Below are 27,500 nucleotides of genomic sequence, written 5' to 3'. Positions count from 1 at the left end.
TTTCATAATGAAAAAAGTTGTAGATAAATATAAGCAACAAAATTAATATATTCAGTTTTTATAGTGTTTTGAACTCTACAGATAACTTGTACTTTCTGTTAGGGTTAAATCTATGATTTTGGTTTGTGACCGTGTGATATCCGATAATCCTGGATTACCTTCTTAACTTTTACCCTTTTGACAATTAACCATCTGGTATTTTTGATCTGTTGTTTACCTGATAACTTTCTCTCCAATTGTATTTCATTCGTTCCTTGACAATGTCTTAGTAAAGACGAAAGCGCTTGGATTTCTGACTATCATTTTCCTGTGGTATTCGCTTATATATATATATATATATATATATATATATATATATATATATATATATATATATATATATATATATATATATATATATGTATATATATATATATATGTATATATATATATAAATATAGATATATATATATATATATATATATATATATATATATATATATATATATATATATATACACAACTTCTTCTGAAGTCGACTGTGTAATAACATGTTTATTAATGACAATAATGACGTGATGGAATGAAAAAAATAACTTTCTTACTCTGTTACCTCCTTTCTGTATTAGTTTGGAAGCAATATATCCATCCATCCTTCATTATATCACTTGTTTCATTTTTCAGAATGGTATCCTTTCTAAAAAAGGATATCATCAGGTACACTCTGACCCGAGAGAGCACACAGTAGTTTTAAAACCGCTAAATTGAAATATGGAGCGTTTTTGAAACGGATATGCAAATTTCGTATAAGTTAAACTTATTCCCCCTAATTGTCGGTAAAGCATATTTGAGTCTAATTCATTTCAAATCAAGTAATTCATCTCATCAATATTTTGTAAACACTATGAAGAAATGGGAAATGCGAGTCAAGGTTTGGACGTATCCAGGCGAAATGAACCGCACATCTTTCGAAGAATACAATAGTAAGATGTGATCAAGAATTCATCTCTTCTTCTAAATGTATTCACCCCAGCGAGAGAGAGAGAGAGAACACGTCGTTTCCATAACAGCTTTTCAATTTTATTTTCGTGTTTCCTTTCACTCTTTCTTCTCTACCATTTCAAGCGAATCATTGCTCTATTTTCTCCGCGTCTCGTTGCATAATCATAAAAGCTCTAATATGGACAAAAAAGGAAGAGATGAGAACGGAAAAAAAAGGAAAAAGTTTTGGAACAGAATCGTATCATTGAGGATTTTCCCTTTAGGAGCCTTTCTTGGTCGTTGGAAGGTAATCGGTTCTTTGTTATATGTGTCTGCTCTTCTTGCTATAGCAATTCTTCCTTTCTTATTCCATTTATACTTTGCTGTTTTGCGTAGAGAAGCTGGACAGAAAAAAAATAAGCTGATGGAAATGTCAAAATACGACACGTTGAACAATTTGCCAAATTCCCTTACACAGGCCCATTAAAACTCACGTTTCCTATAGTCGCTCAAAGATTTTGGTCTGTGAAATGACCAAGTTAATTTTACGATTATTTTACGCGTTTATTCTGTATCAGTATGCTGAAATATTTTTCAAATTGCCTTTAGTTTTGCAGTTTATCAAATAACCATTAGCTGCTTTAAGTTTAGTCGAAAACCCTTCTGTTTCTGTGCAGTAGGAAAAAGACATTTTCCGACCCATTTCTTTTGATAGTTTGTCTTCAGACGAACTTTCGCGTCGTGAGGCGCAAAGTATTTGATGTTGGTATAAAGTCTCTCAACTCTGGAGAAGGACTTCATCGATCTCATGCGAGGAGATTTGGCTTTGTAATTCTCGAGTCCTTCCCTGTCTCCAACGTTTTGGCAAGGTCAGTATCCCCCCCTGCTTCTCTCTCTCCCTCTCTCTTTCTCTCTCTCTCTCTCTCTCTCTCTCTCTCTCCTGTATATATATATATATATATATATATATATATATATATATATATATATATATATGTATATATATATATATATATATATATATATATATATATATATATATATATGTATATATATATATATATATATATATATATATATATATATATATATATATATACACGCACACACACACACCACACACACACATATATATATATATATATATATATATATAGTGTGTGTGTGTGTGTGTGTGTGTGTGTGTTTAAATGTAATTACACCAACAGATATAAACATATAAAAACTTTCTAGTCGCTGTATTTCAATAACCGGCCAAGAGGTGATCTTTTTACCTTTTCCTATTATTTTGGATGATTTTAAGTGACAGATCTCTTAAAAACCTCAGTATCTTTTTAAAAGCTTCTGTCTTTAGCCTCGCGACCTCTTCCATTTTTGAGAAGCGCTCTGAGAGGGGAAAAAGTCTGTTTTAGTACAAAAGCTTTTCGAAAAACTTGCAGACCTGCAAAACAAAACCCACCCTATCCCCAGGGTACCGACCAAACTCCAACCCTCACCCCCCCCCCCCCCCCCCCCCCCCCCACCCCCCCCCCCCCCCCCCCCCCCCCCCCCCACCAGGTGCTAATTAAGCTTCGAAAGACGGAGGTCTAAGTGGAAGAAGTTTCCTTTCGAACAAATTCGGTCGTTTCTTCTTCCCTTTTTCCTTTGTGTTTCCAAGAACCCTTTGTTTCCCTTCCGAAGGAGACTTCGACAAGAATTTACATCTGCTTTTCCTTGTCGATCGAATAAGTGAATTCTCTCTCTCTCTCTCTCTCTCTCTCTCTCTCTCTCTCTCTCTCTCTCTTCCACTCCACGAAAGGAGAGGTCCTTCTTTCGAGACCATCTTTTCCTCAAGCTGTGAAAGCATTCTCGGATTTAGACTTTCTTTATAAATTGTTTCACTTATATTTCAGTCGTGGAAACCATCTTGAAAAGCAATAAAGGCGCCATCAAGCAATGACTTCCATTTTCCTTTTACGGAAAACAAAATAAAACGGAGACTTCTTCGTTTTATTTTCGCGCTTTTAAATTCGCCCAAAATCGTAATCTTGATGATGATGAATGATGATGATGATGATGATGATGATGATTATTGTATGCTGAAATAAACCCTCTTTTAAAACATGTTTTATTAAAAGTAATTACTGGCCTCAGCTGCGTTAATTTCATAAAGTTTGTTCTCAATTTTTCTAAATTTTTTAATTTTTGTTTTTTCATTGTTTTAAGCAACAATGAGAAACCAAAATAATTAGAAAATAGAGAAAAACAACCGTTATAAATTACGCAGCTTAGGCACCAATTACTTTTTAGAAAACATATTAGATTATTATTATTATTATTATTATTATTATATTATTATTAGTCAGACTATATTAACATTCATTTCTTGTCTTTCCTAATCCTTCCCCCTTCCTAAATTACCATTTATATCTTTTCAAATCACATGAAATTGCTCACCACACTTCCTATTATTCTTCGTTTCCCTTAAGATACGTTTTCCCCTTTCCATTCTCAATAATTTCCTCTCTTCTTTTGCTCATCTATCATCCAATTTATTACCATGTCCCAACTGAAATTGGTCGTTTCCTTCCTGATCAATGGTCAGTTTATTTCCTTCATGACACCTTTCTGCCTACCCTTACCACTCTCTCTCTCTCTCTCTCGTCTCTCTCTCTCTCTCTTCTCTCTCCTGAAGGAATCACACACGAATGTGAAAGTATATTCCATAATTAAACTGTGTGATATTTTGCGCCCAAATAGATTTGCTGAAGGGAAAGCAATTTAGTCATAGGAAAATGGAAAGGTATGTTCCGTAAAATATAGGCACAAAAGTTGTTAATTTTAAAACGTTTTTATTTATCATTATTATTTTAAAGAAAGAGTTTTAGTTTTCATTTCGTCTTCTCTTAAGTAAGGATAGTTTCTCTTTTCATATTTATTGTGGTACTGTTTTTGGTAATTTCTATAGGGGTGAAGCCACGATATAGAATATGGTTCCTTGTAAGGAAGTCTGCTACAGAGAGAGAGAGAGAGAGAGAGAGAGAGAGAGAGGTTCACAAGGACTTACAAGGATTAGATGTCTCAAAGACTTTTAGTCCATCCGAGGTCGAGGTCCGAGGAGACATCGTGTGCTCACCCTATCTCTAGCAGTGCCCTAATGATTTTGTCTAGCTTTCTTTTAAACTCTTCCACAATGTTGCTGTTTACAAATTCTGGTGGTAGTTTATTCCACGTGTCACACATCTTGTATGTAAGAAGTTCCCGTAATGAGATGTGTTGTATCTCTTCAGTTCTAGTTTCCATACTTTATTTCTTGTCTAGTTTTCGTTTAACGTAAATAGGTTACTGGCTAATTTTGTTATGCCTTTCAGTATACTGAATGTTTCTATGAGTTGTCATCACAATCGTCGTGTTTCTAAGCCATACATGTTCAGGCTCTCTGGTCGTCTTTGGTGACCTATTTGCCTGGTGGATGGAATTAACTTTATGTCGTTTCTTAGTGTTGGTGATGAAAACTGTATTGCATATTCAAGTGAAATGAGAGAGAGAGAGAGAGAGAGGAGAGAGAGAGAGAGAGAGAGAGAGATACTGTATACCGTTTTCAAATATAAATACAATTGTAATATGAATATTAAAATTCAGCTTAAAAAAATTTTTTCCATAGGAAGCTTTTTCGTTCTTCCATTCAGGAGTCAAATTGAATTCTGTAATTCCAAAAATACAAAAATATCTGTTATTCTGGTTTCACTGATTAAATCCTGAATAATAAACAGTCAAATGTGCCTTCAATTCATTCTAGTGCTAAAAAGGGACGTCAATTCTTTGAAATTATGATGCATACATATGAAGGGATAAACATATTTCAATTTTCACTTTTGGGTTTATTCCATTTCCTCTTGATTCACATACAAACAAACACACAAACGAAAAATAAATAGAATAAAAAGCCACAATAAACAACAATAAAAGCCACATATTTGAAGTAGAAGCAAATGTTCAAGATTTTTGAAGTTTTAAACGTCATGGAGAAATTTGATGAAAACTTGACGTAAGAATGATGAAGTTTTTTTGTTTTATTTCTTTGCAATAATAGAATTCTTATGATCTGCTCTTCGATAGGGCTTTATTTCTAAGACAGTATGGATATTTCGGATTATTGCAATCCGTAAATACTGCAAGGAATACAGAGCTAAATACGTCATTTATGTCAACATTCGCCGCTCTCTTATATTACTACTAATTCAATAAGTTTTAATTTACAGCCTTAATAATACTTGAAAATAATACCACATAAACCTTGTGATCTAAATGCACGGTTTTAAACACTTGAATTAAGCTAGACAGGAAATGAGAATAGTGATAATAATGCCAATAAAATATTTCTCTCTCTCTCTCTCTCTCTCTCTCTCTCTCTCTCTCTCTCCTGCCAGTATTACCTTGATTTGCAAGTGGAATAAACATTATTTAATTTTATCCGATTTCTCAATTATATTTATTTCGATTGGCACAATATCTACTTTGGAATATTACCCGAATAAACAAAAATACCATTTTGATTTAATAATTAGAATAAGTATTATTTCCTGTAAAGCACAGATGATGATTCCGAAAGTGATAATGATAAAAAAAATTAACAACTTGATTTGGAAAAAGGTTTGGCAAGGATAGAGAATGAGAAAATATATTATTGGTACCTCATTCGAATGCTGCATTTTCGTCCAGAAACTGGTATGTCAGTGAAAACACATTTTCTGTCGACGAAAATCTCTTCATTTCCACAACTCGAGCAACACAATATGCATTGTAATTAAACTGACCAAATCGAAGCTAAAATGAACGAGTATGTCATCTTGAAACAAGTCTTTATCTACACAGCTGCGCCACCAGTGGCGTTAATTGCATTAGCATACGGTGACAGGCAAGACGAGGCAGAATCAGCTCTCGAGAAACAGTACTGGAAAACGAACGTCTAAATAAAGAGAGACATTACTCCTGTTTCCTTCCTCTTCATTTAATGTTATGAACGTGACTTCATGACTTTATCAAGAACAGTTAACCAGTTTCGTCATTCAAATAGGCTTTGAGCCTCAGTGGCGTGGTTGGTTTGGTCTTGGCCTGCCACTTCGGTGGCCGCTAGTTCGATTTTCGGGCATTCCATTGAGGGGTCAGAGATTTATATTTCTGGTGATAGAAGTTCATTCTCGACGTGGTTCGGAAGTCACGTCAAGCCGTTGGTCCCGTTGCTGAATAACTACTGGTTTCATGCAACGTAAAAACACCATACAAACAAACAAACAAAACAAATAGGCTTTGATACGGAAACCATAATCGGTTGTTTTTCCCCCTGGCAAGAACTGTCTCCCAAAATTCCGTTTAAAGTTACATTCATCCTCAAGGGACGAAAAGGATTCGCTCGGCCTCCTGACCAGATATAGCATGAAAAATGAACTCGCGAATGTTCCGCCGATTCAGAAATAACCTGAATGGTTTGCATTGCATCATGACAAAAACCAAGCAATGAGAAAATGTCGACGATGATTCCCTCGTTGGCTTCTCCTGATTGAAGCTCTCCGAATTCATAACGGTTTCGTTTCGCCAAATGTCAAACGTCGAATGCCGTACTGTTCTCGTACTCTTCTCGTTACACTCCAGGTCGTGAAACGTTATTTTAGAATTCCAGACGTGATTCTGTGTGGCCAGGATAGTTGAGTAATTGTTTGGGTTTCAGGTGGTAATTCTTGAGTCATCTCTTCCTGAAAATTCAGGATCGAGGAAGATTTGATTAAGCATACTTGGAGGAAGGTCTTTCTTCTCTCTGCTTCTTCTTCTTCTTCTTCTTTTTCTTATTATTATTATTATTATTATTATATTTTTTTATTTTATTTTTTTTTTTTGCTCTATCACAGTCCTCCAATTCGACTGGGTGGTATTTATAGTGTGGGGTTCCGGGTTTGCATCTTGCCTCCTTAGGAGTCCATCACTTTTCTTACTATGGTGTGCCGTTTCTAGGATCACACTCTTCTGCATGAGGCCGGAGCTACTTCAGCCTCTAGTTTTTCTAGATTCCTTTTCAGGGATCTTGGGATCGTGCCTAGTGCTCCTATGATTATGGGTACGATTTCCACTGGCATATCCCATATCCTTCTTATTTCTATTTTCAGATCTTAGATACTCCATCCTCCCTCTCTTTCTCTTCAACTCTGTGTCCCATGGTATTCCGACATCAATGAGTGATACTTTCTTCTTGACTTTGTCAATCAACGTCACGTCTGGTCTGTTTGCACGTATCACCCTATCCGTTCTGATACATAGTCCCAGAGGATCTTTGCCTGATCGTTTTCTATCACTCCCTCAGGTTGGTGCTCGTACCACTTATTACTGCAAGGTAGCTGATGTTTCTTGCACAGGCTCCAGTGGAGGGCTTTTGCCACTGAATCATGCCTCTTTTTGTACTGGTTCTGTGCAAGTGCCGGGCATTCACTTGCTATGTGGTTTATGGTTTCATTTTTCGTATTGCACTTCCTACATATGGGAGCGATGTTATTTCCGTCTATCATACTTTGAACCTATCTGGTTCTTAGGACCTGATCTTGTGCCGCTGTTATCATTCCTTCAGTTTCCTTCTTTAGCTCTCCCCTCTGTAGCCATTGCCAATTGTCATCGCTGGCTAGTTCTTTAGTCTGTCTCATGTATTGTCCGTGCATTGGTTTGTTGTGCCAGTCCTCTGTTTCTTTCTGCTTTCTTTCTCCTGTCTCTGTATATTTCTGGGTCTTCGTCTACTTTTATTAGTCCTTCTTCCCATGCACTCTTTAGCCACTCGTCTTCACTGGTTTTCAGATATTGCCCCAGTGCTCTGTTTTCGATGTTGACGCAGTCCTCTATACTTAGTAGTCCTCTCCCTCCTTTCCTTTCGTGTTATGTATAGTCTGTCCGTATTTGCTCTTGGGTGTAGTGCTTTGTGTATTGTCATTTGTTTCCTGGTTTTCTGATCTATGCTGCGGAGTTCTGCCTTCGTCCATTCCACTATTCCTGCGCTGTATCTGATTACTGGCACTGCCCATGTGTTTATGGCTTTTTATCATATTTCCGGCGTTGAGTTTTGACTTGAGTATCGCCTTGAGTCTCTGCATATATTCTTTCCTGATCGTGTCCTTCATCTCTTGGTGTTTTTATATCTCTCCTTCCATTATTCCCAGGTATTTGTATCCTGTCTCATCTATGTGTTTGATGTTGCTCCCATCTGGTAGCTTTATCCCTTCAGTTATCGTTACTTTGCCTTTTTGTATGTTTGACTAAGGCGCATTTTTCTATTCCAAACTCCATCCTGATGTCTCCAGATACAATCCTTACAGTCTGGATTAGGGTATCTATTTCCTTGATGCTCTTACCATACAGCTTGATGTCGTCCATGAACATCAGATGGTTGATTTTGTTGCCTCTTTTCTTGAGTTGGTACCCGGCATCCATCTTCTGTAGTACTTTTGTCATGGGAATCATGGCTACTACGAAGAGTAGTGGGGACAGTGAGTCGCCCTGGAAGATCCCTCTCCTGATATTAACCTCTGCTAGTCCTTATTCCAGAGCTTGTAAGTATTGTATTCCAGTTGCGCATTGTATTTTTATTTTTGAGGAAGCTGATGGTATTTCCTCTGCCCCATATATTTTTCAGGCATTCTATTAGCCATGTGTGTGGTATCATGTCGAAGGCTTTCTTATAGTCTATCCATGCCATGCTTAGGTTGGTTTTCCTTCTCCTACTGTTCTTCATTACCATTTTGTCTATCAGGAGCTGGTCTTTTTGTGCCCCTACACTTCCTTCTGCAGCCTTCTGTTGGTGTGGTATGGTGTTTGTCTCCTCTAGGTAGTGTATAGCCTTTCACTGATGATCCCTGTTAGTAACTTCCACATTATTGGTAGGCAGGTGATAGGCCTGTAGTTACTGGCTATATTTCCCTTACTCTTGTCTTTTTGTACTAAGGATGTTCTTCCTGTGGTCATCCCATTTGGGTGCTTGGTGATTTGAGATACAATGCTGGAGTTGTTCTGCTATTCGTGGGTGTAGGGCCTTGAAGTTTTTGAGCCAGTATCCATGGACTTCATCGGGACCTGGGGCTTTCCAGTTTGGCATTTTCTTTAGTTGGTGTCTGACTGTGTCTGTCGTGATGTCTGTGAATCTTTGTTTTATTCTCCCTGTTTCTTCTTCCTTGACTTCCTGGAGCCATGTTGCATGTTTGTTGTGTGATACCGGATTGCTCCATATGTTTTCCCCAGAGTCTCTTACTTGATTCGGCTTCAGGAATTTCTGGGTGGTTGTCTTCCCCTCTTAGTTGGCTGTATAGTCTTTTATTATTATTATTATTATTATTATTATTATTATTATTATTATTATTATTATTATTATTATTATTATTATTATTATTATTTTGGGAAATAAACCCTCTTTATGCAAATAATCTTTAACAGTATTATTATTGGAGAAATAAATCCACAGTAATGTAAATGTACATATATTTAAATTTAAAACTTTGAGGATAGCTTTCTGGAACCGAACAGATTCCCGAAAGCTATCCTTAAGGTTTTTAAATTTAGATATATGTACAATTACATGACTGTGGATTTATTTCTCCATTTGAAGACTCGTATTACTATGAGGATTTTATTATTATTATTATTATTATTATTATTATTATTATTATTATTATTATTATTATTGAAAAAGAAAAACCCACAAATTCAATTTGTAACTTGTTTACTTCTAAGTATTTACATTTAGTTTTACTCCACACTCGAGTACTTTCAGGCCCTTCGTGGCCCATTCTCAAGAGATGTTGGAATGTTAGCCTGGGTCAAGGCCCAGCAGTCTTCTGGAACTTCTTCTCGTTGTGCTGTCATTTATGCGATGGCTGTTCTGGTTTTCTTGAGAGTTGCCAATCCCCTCTTGTCGCTCTGATATCCTGAGCTGATGGTCAATGGGATTCACCCTTGTGGTAGGGTGTGGTCACCGTAAGTCTGTTGGGCAGGAACCTAATCTCCAGGTCAGCAGGGTCAATCTTAGCTTCTTTTAATATCAAAGCTCGGCTTATGGGATCTTCTGAGGTAAAAACCTTTTGTTTCCTTCAATTACTTTGATCTCTCTGATAAGCGCACCTTACTACTACCCTCCTGTGACTATTTTGTTGCTTTTGTATATAAGCCTACTGTTTTTGAAATCCATCCTATGGTCATTTTCCCAACAATGGTCTAGCTATAGCACTCCCCTGAGAGTAAGCTGTACTGCCCTTCTATGTTCTTGGACTCTAGTCCTTATTCCCCTACCTGATTCCCCCACATATCTGTCTCCACAATTATTGCAATTGATTATGTATACCCCCGCTACATCATCTGTATTACTGTCTTCTCCTTCCAATTTATTTTTACATACTTTGTTTTTTAAGGTATTATCAAAGGTATATACAAATTTATATTGACTTTCTTTCATTTTTGAAGTGATTTGTTTCATTTTAGGCATAAAAGGGAGGGCAACTATTTTCTTGATACAAATCGTAACATGGTCAACATTAAAAATAAGTTTGAGAGTTTATTTAGTAATTCGGTTTGGATAAAATTTAGCAATATGGATAATATAAAGAATATCTCAAGTAGATTATTGACTAGGGATGAAACAGCAGCACTAGGGCTAGGATTAAATTTTTGTGCAGGGACTACAAACAATATTATCATAGAATTCAACAGCAAGATTAACTACCTTAATGTTGAAACATCACAATGATTTAGCTCCTTTTCTCAGAGAGTGATGATAGGGAGTAATGAAAGCAAACCTTGGAGATATCTTGCCAAGGAGATTTAGTATCGCTCTGAAGGGATTAAAAAGCTACAAAGATATTAGAATTATGAAAGCTGACAAAGGGGGTAGTATTGTCATCATGAATAGCTCAGAATATAGGGTTAAAATGTACAGGCTACTAGATGATGAAACTACGTATGCTAAAATAGAGAATCCTCCAACAATCCAAAAGCTTCAGAATACCTTTAATCAGAATGTGAAGAAAATAATCAGTAGACTAGGTAATGGGAAGGACATGCTATGCACTAAATTATTCTCAAGTAAATTACCTGAACTTGCATATATATATGGCAGCCCCAAAATACACAAGGAGGGCTGCCCTCTACGCCCTATTGTTTCTAGTAGGAAATCTCTAACAAAAACTTAGCAGTGTGGTTAGCTGGAGAAACTAGGAAATATACTTAGGTATATTTTTCAGAATCCCATATTAAACATTCAGTAGATTCATAGACAAAGTTAAGAAAAAGAATATAAAGGGACACATGGTTAGTTTTGATGTAGTAGCATTATTCACCAATGTCCCCTTAGATAAAGTATTAGAATTCCTACAGACTAAACATAATGAGGGTATTTTCAATCCAAACATCGAAATAGGCGTCTTCCTTGAGTTGATCAAATTGTGTGTCAGTGATACTTATTTCACGTTTGAGGGACATGTTTACAAACAGAAATATGGAGTAGCTATGGGTCCTCATTATCACCTATACTCGCTAACATCTATATGGAATATTTCGAAACTAATCTAGTTCCTAATGTGAATGTCCCTGACTTAAAACTGCAAGGATGGTGGAGATACGTGGATGATATTTTTGCTATTCTGCAAGGGGATGGAAATAAAATAGAAACTTTTCTAGATGAGCTCAATAAGTTTTGATAACAATATCCAGTTCACTTTAGAGAAAAGTAACAATAATAAACTGCCCTTTTTAGACATACTCATAGAAAGAAAAGAAACAGGATATGAATTCACCACATATAGAAAGCCCAACACATACAAACTCATATATTCATTTCTTCTCTTTTCATAGTCATGATATAAAAATAGGGGTTCTACAGGTTTATTTCTTAGGGCAATGAGAACGTGTGACCCTTGCAAGATAGAGCAAGAAATAAATTACATCGATAAAAGCTTCGATGCATTAGCATACCCGAATGGTTCAGAAAAAGGGCACTCACCAAAGCTAGAAAAATATTTTGACAGAGCGAATGTAGAGAGTACATGGAATAAAGAAAACAAGAAAATAGTTGCCCCTCCCTTTTATGCCTAAATGAAACAAATCACTTCAAAAATGAAAGAAAGTCAATATAAATTTGTATATACCTTGATAATACCTTAAAAAAACAAAGTCTGTAAAAATAAATTGGAAGGAGAAGACTAGTAATACAGATGATGTAGCGGGGGTATACATAATCAATTGCAATAATTGTGGAGACAGATATGTGGGGGAATCAGGTAGGGGAATAAGGACTAGAGTCCAAGAACATAGAAGGGCAGTACAGCTTAACTCTCAGGGGAGTGCTATAGCTAGACATTGTTGGGAAAATGACCATAGGATGGATTTCAAATACAGTAGGCTTATATACAAAGCAACAAATTAGTCACAGGAGGGTAGTAGAAGGTGCGCTTATCAGAGAGATCAAAGTAATTGAAGGAAACAAAGGTTTTACCTCAGAAGATCCCATAAGCCGAGCTTGATATTAAAAGAAGCTAAGATTGACCCTGCTGACCTGGAGATTAGGTTTCCTGCCCAACAGACTTACGGTGACCACACCCTTACCACAAGGGTGAATCCCATTGACCATCAGCTCAGGATATCAGAGCGACAAGAGGGGATTGGCAACTCTCAAGAAAACCAGAACAGCCATCGCATAAATGACAGCACAACGAGAAGAAGTTCCAGAAGACTGCTGGGCCTTGACCCAGGCTAACATTCCAACATCTCTTGAGAATGGGCCACAAGCCGGGTGTGTAAAGTACTCGAGTGTGGAGTAAAACTAAATGTAAATACTTAGAAGTAAACAAGTTACAAATTGAATTTGTGGGTTTCTTTTCAATCTTCAGAAGAAAACTGAAAGAAGTTTTTGTTTGATTATTATTATTATTATTATTATTATATCGTTTTTTCTCGGAAAGGTGTGAGTAGTAGTGTTGTCTCCTGGGAAATGTACCAGTTATATTAATCTTTGCTCTCTGACACCTTTCAGTAACTACTGAAATTACTGAATTTTATAGCACGATTTCTTATAACTATGTTTCATTATTAAGCGATGGGACAGAAAAACATCTAGAAGTCAGCACAAGCTTGGTTTTTTTAAAAACAAAAGTAAACATAACAACCACCTAATTTCATGTTATTCTGTAACTTATATTCTCAAAAAAAAATATACCTCGTGATTATCCAGACCCACAAACAAATTCGTAAAAGAAATTTTCTTTTTTTCTTTTTAAGGAAGTAAGTTCCTTAGTCTTCTGGGCTGATAAATTCTGCAACCAAATTTACTTTTGTGGAAAAAAGCGTGCAGGTCAAAAACAAAAAAAAAAAAAAAGATGGAAGAGAGAGAGAGAGAGAGAGAGAGAGAGAGAGAGAGAGAGAGAGAGAGAGAGAGGTCTTGATAAGAAACGAACGTAAAAGCAAAACAGAAAAAAAAAAAGAATACCTTAGGTTGTCCTTAGAGGAATAATATGTAGATCTGTCTCCTCAAATACCAGACAAAGGAAAAGAAAATTATATAACATTTTTCTAGTTATTGTTTTTGGAAATCACACCTTTACTTCATTGAATCCACATCGTTGTGCATAGCCTGTATCATTTAGTCGCCTGTCGATCGTAAAAGCAACTCCAGAGCATGACCAAAAGGGAAAGAAACCCAAAATATTTCTTTGGGAAAAAATCTCTTTTGTTATATATTGGATCCAGTCCCTTCAGACAGAGTGCCTTATTCAATTATGAGTTGAGTGACGCGTCGTTCGGGAAGAAGGTTTCGACTTTCCTTTCCCAAATGGAATAAAAGGAAGTTTTTATTAACTAAATTTCATTCGGCGACCTTGACTGCCTCCGATTCCTTGGATTCCAGCTATAGACTTTGGTTTCGATTTCATTTTGGATTCATTTTGGATCCCCAGGTACTTTGGGCTAATGTTGTGAAGCAATGTCGTTTCCTGTAATGGAAAAAAGAATAGTTATTACATAATGTATATGTGATTATTATCCATATTTTATCTCATCTAACCCCTTTGATTGCACTTATTAAAAACAACGTAAATAATTATGCGTATTATGGTTGTCAGACTGAAAAACTTTGGTCACCTACAATGACAATTATTATTATAGAAAATAGACTGATTTACTGTACCTTGTAATGCTATAGTTTAAGTTGAAGCTGCCTTCAAATATCTCCTTAATATTCTCTATCAAGTTGTTTTTTGAAGCAGAAGTCGACGGAAGAGGCAACTAAATATCCTAATATCCCGGAGGGGGATGGGTGCCGTCAGTGCGCCTCATCCGGTGCGCTGTAGGATTCTTTGCAGCGTCCCTTAGGGCCCCCTGGCTGTAACCTCTTCGTTCCTTTTACTGGAACTCCTTTCATATTCTCTAACTTCCATTACTTTCCACTCTCTCCTAACAACTGATTCACAGTGGAACTGTACCCTACATTCTATAGAATTCACCTCAGCTAAATATCCTAATGTAGTCAGCGCTAAAGAGAAACTTGAAACATTTCCTCCGTGGTGGAAAATTAACTTAAGAAAAAAAAATTATATCATTTCAGTTGTTAAAATGAAATAAAAGTTATGCAAAAGAAGTTAATATAGAATTAAACTTGAAAGGATTATTAATAGTGTTTCCTTCGCTTACTTTCACGGTAATGATATTTTCAGTAACAAGGCTTTGAAGTTAAAAAAAAATCATTCACCAATTAAATTCGAAAGTATTACAAAGAGTATTTTCTGTGTATGTGTATGTCGGCCAACAGAGATAAATCACAATGATTACGAATGACATTTTCTTCGCATGTGTCCAGTATAGCATTTTCAGCAAGAACATTTCGACCTTTGACCTGACTGAGGCAATAGCAACCGCAAATACTTCAAACGACTTCCACCCTCGCCAAAAGCAACATGAAAATTGCTATTTTCACATCAGTGCTCTCTAATCATCCGGCAATGATTCTAAACCGTTATTTTTTTTAATGTTAGTCACACGACTAAAGCTTTTGCAACTCACGTTTATCACGATGTTAATCCAAAGGAAAAACCAATTTTGGTTTTTATTTCTTTGGTCTGAAGGTGATGCAATGAGGTTTTTTTCCTTTTCTCTCTCTCAGGGGAAAATATCACATTTGGTCAGAGTGAAGAGGCAGGAAACATATTATGGTGGATTCCTTGTGATATTCTTCTGCAAGAAGGTTAATTTGATTTGGTCTGAAAAGTCAGCGTGATATAATGTCAGCGTGTGGGCGAGAGATGTATTTATTATACGCTTAGCTTAGAATAAAGGTCATTTGTCATATCGAGTCGTAGATTGATTTCAGTTTTAACTTAACCGTATAACTGACTTTATCATGCAACTGACCTTGGAGTATATTTTCGCTTTTCATGACATTAAAAAGAACTATTCGCGTGAACATGATATTGTCGGAGACTGTTACAAAGATAATTATTCATAGTGTCAAGGAAACGCTGCTTTTGAAAACACACAAGAAATCCACGCTTGGGGGGTGGGGGTGGGGGCGGTGACCGAGGTGCGGCTAGTCTTAATCGAAGCTGAAAAGACAACGTATTTTAACCATTAACTTCGAAGTCGAGATAAGTAAGCTTCCATCTTTTGATCAAGAATATGACACTCAATTTAAAGAAACTTCTTATGGAAGACTGAAAATGAAAGGGGTCGAATAATTTACAAATATTTGGGCTGGTTTCTTTGGTGGTGATAATGCTGAATTAAAATCGGTTAAGTATAATAACGTGTTATTAGTTTATTGTTAAGTTTTACAAATCTTGTTTTACAAGAATTCGTGTATAGTATTTTCTCATTTTCGTTAATAATTCAGGATACTACTTTTTGTGCGGGAATTTTTGAAGTTCCTACTCCTGCTCAGTACTTATTAAGTCTTTAACAAACCACATGATTACCCAAGTCAAGCGATACAAGCTTGTTACCGCAAACAATGGGAAGAAAATAATGAGCATAAGAATAATTGCGAAGGTGTTCAACCAGTGAGTACAAAACCCCGTCTCATATTTCTCTATCTTCTCAAACAAAACCCCATGTTTAGACCATGGACTATAAATGGTGACAAACTGTGCAGATCATAACCGGTTATCGAATTATTAATTTCCAGCAAAGTAACTGTTTCCAGGGTGAGCATCTATATTCCATTGAAAGAACTCTCTCTCTCTCTCTCTCTCTCTCTCTCTCTCTCTCTCTCTCTCTCTCTCTCTCTCTCTCTCTCTTCAACGAATGCTGGAAGGGAAGCCACCCCCTCCGGCTGAGTTTTCTTTTTTCCTTTTTCCCAGTAGGACTTTCAATGATGTTTGGGAACAAAGTTCTGAGAAACGACCTTTTATTCGATTTTTTCCTTTTGCCAGAGCAAATCCAAGACAAGTCTATATTTCCACGTTGGACGACACTATGTGGTATTCAAAACTGGGTCAGCACTTATTTTTTTAATTTGTATAAATTTATTTTTAGTTGGTATTAACTGTACGTTGGCTTCAATGAAAATTTTCATTTTGTGCATACCCTTGTGTGAATTAAGTTTCTCATTTATTCATGTGATTAATAATCATAGAAATATTAATTTTTACCTCTGACAAAAAATATCACACTAAATCTGACATTTTCTCATTTAATACCCTTATACAAATTAGCTGCGGTTGTTTATGCGGTTAGTAAGCAAAAAATATCCTTAATTTTTAACAGAAACCTATAGTATCCTACAAAATTGAATAGCAGTAGTCTTCCTATGTACCTGTTTCTGTGGCTGATTGCTTTTAGATTTTTAAAAGGAATGCACTGACGTTAAAATAAATGATTTTTTTTAATATAAGGTTAACGAATTGACATAGAATCTAATTTAAATTGCAAGTTAATTGGGAAAAATTTCAGAATGTGCACTAGAAAATTGCTTTCATGTCTATTGCCAGTCCTCTTTGGTCAAATATATTGCCCAAACACCGACTTAATATCAGTCCTACTTATGTTCGCTTTGACTGACTATTTCATACATACGACTCAAGAAAAACTGTATTGAAATACCTATATTTGCCTAATCTGCGCTGAGTTGTGAATGATATGGTCCAATGGGATGTAACATTTGCACATTCTGCTTTTTTTTTTTTTCAAGAGGAGAAAGAAAAAGGAATATATTCTCACTCTCTCTCTCTCTCTCTCTCTCTCTCTCTCTCTCTCTCTCTCTCTCTCTCTCTCTCGTGTGTCATTTACCTCTCTTCTCTCTAATTGTTTTTAGTTTTTATCCTCTGAAAGTGACATGAAGCCTGACACATGGTTCTATTTGCAGCCAGTGTGAAAGGGCAAATCAATTTACCCATTCTGACTGCCTTCCACTCTTGACGTTTCAGGCTTCCATAATATTTCCAGTTAAACTTTAATTTCCAGAAGCACCATCCGTGAAGATTTATTCTAAACTGGAATTCTTAACAATGCAAGATATCTTAACAGAGGGGGATATCATTTTAAACGCTCAGTAAAAAAAAGGAAAATACCGTAGCATAATGTTTCCTTTAGATCATTTTGTAAAATTTTTGGGTTCAGATTGTGTTTATGCATGTCATATATATATATATATATATATATATATATATATATATATATATATATATATATATATATTATATATATATATATATATATATATATATATATATATATATATATTATGTTACAGATTTATTTCACATTTAGATATCCGATCATTATTTGTTAATCTCGATAGGAAGCTTAGTATTTCAGATAGGATAATCATCATTTTCCTCCTGTCCTTCAATAATTAACTTGATTTCCCACTCTTACCTTTATTTTTAATACAATGTGTTATATATATATATATATATATATATATATATATATATATATATATATATATATATATATATATATATATATATATATATATATATATATATATATATATATATATATATATATATATATATATATATATAATTACATTTTGGAGTACATCAATGAAACCTGTGATAAATGTTTTGTTTTGACACTGTGATTACAGATGTGACATTCTTAAATGGCGTAACTGGTGCAAAACGCATTTAAGAAGGGCCTAAGGGGGCGCCACTGTCACATTTAAATCACAATTTGAGTACATCAATGAAACTTTGTGGAAATATACCTTAGAGCTTCCTGATGAAGGATCAGTAATTCTTATGTCTCAAATTTGGTGCAAAACCCATTTAAGAACGACCTAAAGAGGGCGCTATTTTTTGCACATTTAAAATACGTCTTATGTACATTAATGAAACTTTGTGGGAATATCCTTAAGACTTCCTGATAAAAGGATCAGTAGTTCTTAAGTATCGAATTTGGTGCAAAACCTATTTAAGAACCGCCTAAAGAGAGTGCTATTAGCACATGGCAGATTAAATAAATTTAATATTTTTTGTAACTGATATAGAAGAACAAGGCACTACAAATTTCACATAATTAAAGTATTTTATTCATACAAGAAAAGGTGCATTGGTGAAGAGTGAAATATAATACGTGTCAATATTGTTTACAATTTGATATTCATTTATGGTATTTACTCGGATATTATAATATATCATATCTAACGTATCTAACTCATGAATTATTAGTTTTTAAAATTAATGTTTCACACCTTTTACAAGGTAGTAATAGTAGTAGATATTGTGGTAAAACATTGCTATCTAATAATATGCTGCTACAAGGGATGACCGGCCACTAACATGTCTATTTGCAAGTGATTATGCTCTTTGAAACCAAAACTGCCTTCTGATAGACATATTCATATTTATTAGTATAAGCATGTCTGGTCCTCCTGATTCTGCTGAGTTTTCCAAGGGCCTTGAAAAATACCACCTCTATATGGAAAAGCACCCATCATGATGAAAACATTGTCAAATGTTGGAGATTCTGTAGCCTGGATTTGGATGGCTGATCTTGCTGCGGCAAGGTCATATGTACCATTCCATGATGGGCTCGTTAATGTTTGGCATGTATCTCACTTCCTGTTTTGGTAGCTGATCCTTGTAGAAGATGGCATTGAAGCCAGCCCACATGGGAAGCACGCCAGTCTCAAATGCGTGGCTCATCATCCACACGAGGTCCAGATGTCTTGCAGTGATTGCAGCATCAGGTAGGGTAAAAATGGATGTGTTCTTTATAGCATTGTAAAGAATACCACCTAATTTCTTACCTACCGGACTCTGGACCTTGATTTTGGACTCAAACTTATTTGTTAGTTTCACAACAAACTGTGCCTACGCATAGGATTTGATTAACAGCAGATGAACAAAAGTCCAATAACGATCATACACATATGTCAACAGGTCTGCGTTTGTCAGCAATTACAAACGTCTCGACTTATTCATTGATATTTCTAACAGCAATTATTGTCTTTTTCTGTGGAGTGTCATCTTTTTTCTGTTCAGTACTAGAAGTTCTATTGGCTGCAAGCAAGAATGAGCTCTTGCATGAATGATGTACTTAGTTTCTTTTGCCACCAGTCTACACCAACGACTTTCGAAAGGACAGCTGTATCCTGAGGTTAGTTCAGCAAGCCTCTTGAATCCTCTGGCCTGCTTATAATGTTTCACACGATCCTAAGAGTTAAATATCTCCGCCTTTTTTGTTTTTTCTTCTCTTTTGATTACAGAAGTGACAAGTGACAGGAAGAATTCCAGATGAGGAGGGGGTTCGTTTCATCGTCATCTACCCTTGCATTGGAACGTAAATGCACCAAATTCCTGTCACCCAGCGTCAGATGGTCTATTCAGGAAGCTGATTATTGTGGATGTAACGGCTGTGAATTTCTGGTAGCAGGATACATGATAACCATCATTCGCATCTGGGCTCTCGGCAAGCTGACAACCAAAACATAATAAACGGATTTCTGAAATTGGGGTTTTGCACGCCTCTTCTCAGCTGGGGCTGCACAGTACGCCAGTTCTTCTCGTGGAAGGATAAAAACATCACAACGTTGTTTCTTCTCCGAGGGCTTCCCAGCATGGAGAATACAATGCCTGTCACGCCTGGAACCAGGAACAGCGTTGTTGGCAGGATGAGGTGACTCCATAATATCTGAAATAAAAAAGGGCTGTCTTCTAAGCTAGAACACGTTCTATATAGCTACATCAACAACTAATTTTCATGTGAAAATGAACAGCTCAGAAAGACATTTTAATTCATTTCGCGTAATATCCAGCAGTGTATAGAACACTCGGCTCTCAGTTTGGAGACATCTGAAAAAAGATCATCAAACCCCCTATGTTTTTGAAATAACGCCCATAATCTCACAAAAAATATCTCAATATAATAGTAGTTTATCGAAATTTCAAACTTAATTACAAAATATTACCAAATTTGTGTTCTATTACTCTGCCCAAGGAAATATAAAACTTATCAGTTTAGACCCTTCTTAACTGGCTAACTTCCCTATAAAAGCAAAGTTTGCCACTATACTAGTATCATGATCATGAGCACCTGAAAAGGAAAGGCACAATTAGTACTGTCATTCTAAAATTGTATCGCTTCTATATTCAGTGAAACAACAGAGTTGATAAGATAAACAGAATGAGCTCACAATAATGGTGTGGCACATGTGGAAGAGATGACTTGAGTGAGTACATAGGCCTAAAGAAAGTGAATATAGGACGTTTTCAATATGCTAATAATAACTCTCTTTAGCCGTTCTTAATGACACTTAAGACTGCTGATCCTTTATCACGAAAGTCTAAAGGATATTCTACAAAATTTCATTAATTGTACATAAGACGTATTTTAAATGTGCAAAAGTACGCCCTCTTTAGGTCGTTCTTAAATGGGGTTTGCACCAAATGAGACTTTAGAATTACTGATCCTTCATCAGGAAGCTCTAAGGTATATTTCCACAAAGTTTCATTGATGTACTCAAATTGTGATTTAAATGTGACAGTAGCGCCCCCTTTAGGGCCTTCTTAAATGGGTTTTGCACCAATTGCGCCATTTAAGAATGTCACATCTGTAATATATTATTGCAATGCCAAAATGAAACATTTATCACAGGTTTCATTGATGTACTCCAAAATGTAATTTAAACCTGTTTCGGGGGCCAGTTCAAGCAGCGCCCCCTACTCAATGCACCAACGGCATAACTTAAGAATGACCATTCGGAGGTCCCCATCACACTAGCTGATGACTTCAGCTATCAACCTTTTTGTACTCGAGATGTAATACAAATCTCTGTGAACTCCTGCACTATCTGTCCTTATTTGTCCATCTGTAGGCTCTAATACGTACATATTCGTTAACAGATATACTGATTGATAAAATTGACTTATGTCACCCACTACTACCAGCTATTCTTATTAATTTTTCCGTAAGTAGTGCACATTAAAATCGAGTGAAAAAAAGATAATAAGAAGAGAAACCTGCTGTTCCCAAAGTTATATTTCTTCGCTATGTAAACTTTTCCGAAGAGAATATGCAGGGCGTCGAGTCTTCGTAAATCTTTCCGCCGAGGTTATCTGCCAGTCTTTCGCAAAGAGATTTCGTTTGTTATTTTGGAGGGAGGTGGCTACTGAATAATAATTCTCTCTCTCTCTCTCTCTCTCTCTCTCTCTCTCTCTCTCTCTCTCTCTCTCTCTCTCTCTCACCAATAGAACTGCGCAGAAAAAATAAACCTATATCCATCAGCCTTCTCCGGTATCTTCCTAAAAGGTTTCTTCAGGCAAACCTATTATCTCAGTAACGAATTTACCCAAAGGGAAAACTCCTCTATACAATTTCCATCAAAGGAAAAGCTTTGATGAAGGTGAAGCATTTCCCAGCAGAAAAGAATCTAAAGTCACTATTGTACAGACTAGCAGACATAACGGCCATTATAGTAAGATTGTCCGTTTTAACGCCAGGAGTCGCTTCGACGGTTGCTGTGCAGGCAAGTGTTTTACCCATTAGGTGGGTGTGATCGGGGGAGGTAGGATCAAACCCCATTAAAAACCATCTTGGGGGTCCCCACTATAAAACCCTGCCAAGTTTCATGCCCATCGGACCAGCCGTTTGGCCGTGATTGAATGACAGACGGACGGACAGACATAACGCCCATCATTGTAAGATACGAGCCGGCTGAAACCAAATTCAATCAATATTCAAAGCACTTCAACTTTTAGTTAACGATGTGCTTTTGTTAGTGCCTACAGTGGTTGCTAAAACTCATTGAAACAAATAATTATTGATACGTGTCAAAATGGAGTGGAATTACAACTGCATTGAGCCACTTTATAGATATATTTATAGATAGTAGATGAATAGAGAAATAAATAGATGGATTATACCTATATCTTTTTTTCCGTGTCCGGTTCGGATGCGAACACTTGCCCTTCGTTTGCGATCTGTACACGCCCTACTAGTAAATGTTACACTGATGGGCTAAGGAGATAGAGAAAAAGTAGAATAATTGCCGGGCTTGAACCACTGACCTTGCAGATGTGAGATGTGAGTTCAGTACTCTACCTTTGCACTATGGTGGTATACACATATATACATATTTATGAATATGTATATAAAGAGAAGGAAAGGTTATGTAGCACAAGGTTTCCACGTGTGAAAGGATCTCTCACAAGCCCTCCACGTCGGCTATTACTGAAAGCAAATGGGATCCTCTCTCAATGGGGTCTCATTCATCTCGGAGAAAGCATCATCACTTTCCCTGGTGGAAGTTCCGTCTGCTTCCATGACGCCCACAACAAAGATCCGGTGAAAAATCGTCCAGTATCTTGGTTCTCATAAGCAGACCTAGAACCTTACATTGAAGACTGTCCTTAATTTGGCAGGGAATTTTATTTAATTTTAGTAAATATGTTCTAGGATTACCTCATATTCATTTTAATTATATGTATTCATCATAGAGTTTAACTGAAAGTAAAATAATTTTCGCTTCACATCCCTCTCTTAAAGAATGTAACCATGAAAGTGCGTTCACATTACAGTAGTACAGTACTTGTCACAAACACGGTTGCAAATTATCGCTCACATATCGACAACAGGTGAATACATGTAGCGACTTCCTGGTAGTCTGTCTGTTGCTTCGTATGGTTAACAATGGCCACAGATTCGTTCTCCACTGAGAGTCTTTGGCTTGTTTTCAACCTGTTTGTGAAATTTATGCGATTGGTTGCCGATGTGTGTGTGGCCCATTACCGTTTGTAGATGCTGCCAAATGTCTTTCTGGTTTTCGTGACGTGTGAAGAACAAGACACAACAGGTTTCTTTAATTTTTCAATGAATTCTTTTTCTTTGAATTTATAAGGAATAAAATAATATGCTTGGGAAAGAAACTTAGTTTTATTCGTAATTGCTTTAAACAATTTCTTAGCTTACATTACAAACATAATTTTCCATGTTATAGAATAAAGTATAACGTAATGGGGGCTACGCGATATTTTGTTCTCATCTAAATCATTCGATATTTATAAAAACTACCTGTTCTGTAAGATTAAATATATATACTTACTTTTTTTTTCAATTAGAGAGGAAGTATTACTTGACTTAAGAAACGTAGATGATATACATTTCTGTTTGAAATATTTCCACATCACTGTTATCTGGAGAACCACAATAACATCGCCACGATATTTATATTAGAATTTGTTTTGAGACGTGACAAACACACGCACTTACACGTACACAAGCCATGTAACACTACCCTGGCCATGGTGCTAATATCTTCATTCCAAACATACGTGCTTAGAAAAAAGGTCCATATCTGAAGGGTCTCTTATGAGAGGCAATGGGTGACAAGGTGGCCCGGGAAGGCAAGAGAGCGAGCAGAAGCACCTTAAAATGTTGAAGATTTTCAAAGTTTTCAAAGTCAGGGAAAGATTTAATGACAACTCGAAGTAAGAATGGTACATTTTTTTTTATTTCTTTACATTAATAGAATTTTTGTGATCTGCTCTTCGATATGGCTTTAATTCTAAGAGCATGGATATTTCGGAATATTGCAATCCGTAAGTACTGCAAGGACTACAGGGGTGGCCATGGCAGAAGTCTCCCACAAGTACCTTTATATTACTGAAGAATTTGTTTTTAGCGGCAAAGTAAATAAGATTAAACAATTGTCAGAAGACGATGTGTTTGACGAACCACCCTGTGGTAGGGTGTAGAGTACTATCACTGTAGGTCCTGCGTGTCGTAAAAGGCGACTAAAAGGACAGCTGCTGCCTTGCAGTCGTACTTTTGTAGAAAACAGCTAGGCCCACCGCCAATAACTGTGGAAACTGCTGCCTTGCAGGTGGACTTTTTAGTCAAAGGCTAGGCCCACCGCCAATAACTTGGAAACTACTGCCATGCAGTCTTACTTTTGAGTCAAAGGCTAGGCCCACAGCCAATAACTGTGGAAACTGCGGCCTTGCAGTCTTGCTGTTTAGTAAAGAGATATAAAAAGCCCACTGCCAATAAATGTGGAAACTGCTGCCTTGCAGATGGATCTTTCTAGTCAAAGGCTAGGCCCACCGCCAATAACTGTGGTTGATGACAGCAGGGGAGGGGCATGCGGTCGTAAAAAATAATAACCATAAAATGCCTGATGTTGTCAGGAATAAGGCGCATCAGGCAACCGACCCATTAGTGTCCCTGGCAACGGTGGGAAAGATGTGTTTGACTGAGCTAGGTGGAGGAAGAAAGCTGTCAGAAACATCGACCTCCACATAGAAGTGGGAAAAGGTGCAGAGAAAGAAGACCTTTTGATCGTAGTTACCACATATACTCACTTATTACATTCTGAAACTAAGGCGACGATCAAAAAGTGATTTCCGCTAGAAATGTTTCCATTAAGATCATTTGCATTGGAAAAACGTTTTTTTCTTCAGCGCTGGTGTCATTGCAACTCTCGAGTGCGTCGCCGAGGGGAACGAGTCGCTTTCGATTCAGATGATGCAAAACAGAATCATTTTTCGTCCCCTGGTGGTTTCTCGGTCTCTTTTCCTTTGCTCTCCTCGTCTTTTATTTCCAAAGTGTAGCTTCGCATTTTTCATCACCAAAGTAAGAGAGAAATGGAACTGGATAGTTTATTTTGACTTCGGTTCATTTTTCTTCTCTGGATTGCGAGATGATAATGAATTAGGTAAATGAATAAGTTTTTATTTTTATTCCTCTTTCGTCTCCTGGTTTTCCTCTTATTTATCTACATCAGGAGAAGATGGAGGACGAGAAGAAGCTTTATTTATCTTATAGTGTATTATCCCTCTTCTTGTAAACAGATAGAGGGAAAAATAATACTCTCCCTCTTATAACTAGAGAGGGAATATTAATGATAGTTGACATTTCATTCATGCCTTGATTCTATCAACTTTCTCTTCTTTGTTTTCTGAAGAAGGAATCTGAGGACAACACTGACATGAAAAGGACGACAATCCTCTCCTTGAAGGAACACAGGATAAGATCACAGAAAGAATGTTGGATGATGGAGAGAAACTTCATATCATCTCTTCCGATTAAACTTCTTATATTCCCGGGAGCAAACCATTTGCTCAGTTCACCTTTACGTTCAATCGAGCGAACGTCCGAAGTTTGCCTTTTGATAATGACCTCCTCGATAACATTGTATATGGAAAGTTCCGCAGATCGTGTATGTCTTTCCCTGCTTCCATTCTGTTTACTCTTCTTCTTCTTCTTAAGTACTGAGCGGAGATTTCCTGAATTCTGTCGTTTGTTTTCTCAGCCATTTTAATATTGTTGAGTAATGGAAGTAGCTTCTAGTTTATCCATCTAAAATAATACTTTTCACGAAGTTTGTATTATACTCTGTAAATAAAAAAAATGTCCTGTGATCTACTTCCAATAGTGGTTACGAAACATTTCCTTCTTTGATTGCTGGTTTATGAAAGAAAAGTTCTTTTAGATTCAGGGCAACTTTGAAAATAAGTTATTTTTTTATCCAAATATTTCATTCACTTCCAAAAGGATTTATATATATATATCTATATATATATATATATATATATATATATATATATAATATATATTTTTTTTTTTTTATTTGAGAAACTTTTATCACCTTCCTTCAGTATTTTTGTCTGCTTCGATAGATGGTGCCCGAGGTCTACAGCATCTCCAGTGGGCAGTTTCAGCCACTTCCTTTCTCCTTCTGTTTCCCAAAAGAGCATTTTGGTGACTTTCCCGAAGAGAGCATTAGGTTAGATTTACTTTCTCCTCTTTTTAGTTCCATTGTGGTTCAGGGAGAGCGCATTCGCTTTCCCCATCTACGAAAGGAGAAATCCTTTCTCCGAAGACGAAGATTTCCAGAGCCTTTTGAAAGCATCCAGGGATTCCGCATAAGCGAGTTTTGCCGGTCTCTTTTCCTCATGTTTTAGGAAAGCATTGTATATTGCATCTCGGAATTGCGTATCATATTAATCTCAAGTACATTCTTCATAAGAAGAACAATTCATGTGGTGTACTTTGATTCAGCATTTATTCAGCAATGTTTTGCAAGGAAGTAATGTCCCGATACACATTTCTGGTTAGTATATATTCGAACTTTAAATACAAGGTCAGATTTTTTTCGCTTAATGGTTCGATTTTGCTATTATAGTTTCAATCCTGTGCATTCAAACCAAGTGCAAGGTAATGATGTCCAAATAGCAACCAGAATTTATATTTAATTTTTGCAGTTAGTGGGCAGTCAGATTCGTACCTTAAACCAGAATATCCCCGTGCGCTAAAAACTTTCAGACCATTCCTAAATAAAAAATAAAAAAGGCCCATCAGCAACTTTTCGAGCACCCATAATGCATACGTCAATCCTCCTCTATATTACACACAACCTTTCCTTTCCTGGACTTTAACGACCTTTTCGTTCTAAGGCTTTTTCTACCTCATTTCACATACGAAAAAGTGACGTTTTTCATCTCATGAAGAAAGACGAGGCAATAAACCCAGCCTGTAGTCCTGAATAAAACAGATCCAAGCTCTCGGATGAATGACTCCTACATGAATCCCTTAGGCAGGAAACTTGAACAACATGAGCTGCAACATACACCTAAAAAGAGTGGTCATCAGAAGCACGTTTAACTCCCTTACATACACTGCGCACGCTTTCGCTCCCAGCATGTTCAAACCCACCTTTCCGATACCTCTCTCTGCCGCCTATCTACCCAGCTGCCATATTATGGCTTCCTCTCTTCCTTCCTCTCGGTATTTTCGAATATAACGCTCTTCATCACCTCTCTGGCTTCTTCCCTTTTCTCTGCATGACCGAAAGAACCATTTCAAAACGTGATCTGTCCTTTCAACCACGTTCACCTTCTTGCTTCTGAATACCTTAGATCTCTCACCACTTCTGTTCTTAGGCCTCTTATATTGCGCTAACAACTCGTGCATACAGCTAAACCATCTCTCTCTCTCTCTCTCTCTCCTGGAATATCTCGTTAACGCCCGAGGCAGTAAAGCCTCGTTTCCAGGGGGTACGCATTTTCTAGGTTCAATTTCCATAATCTGTTTCGCTTATGATCGTGGTCGTA

At 36.6% G+C, this 27,500-nt stretch overlaps 1 protein-coding gene across 1 annotated transcript in view; it reads right to left on the bottom strand.

Moving 5' to 3' along the window:
- Positions 1-23,692, bottom strand: part of LOC135214229 (DNA ligase 1-like) — a 75,928-nt gene extending 52,236 nt beyond the window's left edge. Inside the window, exons 1-3 of the mRNA XM_064248290.1 lie at positions 23,659-23,692; positions 19,838-20,082; positions 19,008-19,262 (exon numbers count right to left, since the gene is read on the bottom strand). Of these exons, the coding sequence (XP_064104360.1) occupies positions 19,008-19,262; positions 19,838-20,082; positions 23,659-23,692 (534 nt within the window). The remainder of the gene's footprint in view (positions 1-19,007; positions 19,263-19,837; positions 20,083-23,658) is intronic.
- Positions 23,693-27,500: the final 3,808 nt, after the last annotated feature.

The sequence above is a fragment of the Macrobrachium nipponense genome, chromosome 45, assembly GCF_015104395.2.
Source record: "Macrobrachium nipponense isolate FS-2020 chromosome 45, ASM1510439v2, whole genome shotgun sequence".
Classification (NCBI taxonomy): Eukaryota; Metazoa; Arthropoda; class Malacostraca; order Decapoda; family Palaemonidae; genus Macrobrachium; species Macrobrachium nipponense.
Note: the sequence above shows the minus strand (reverse complement) of the source record. Positions and strands in the feature narration are given on the sequence as shown.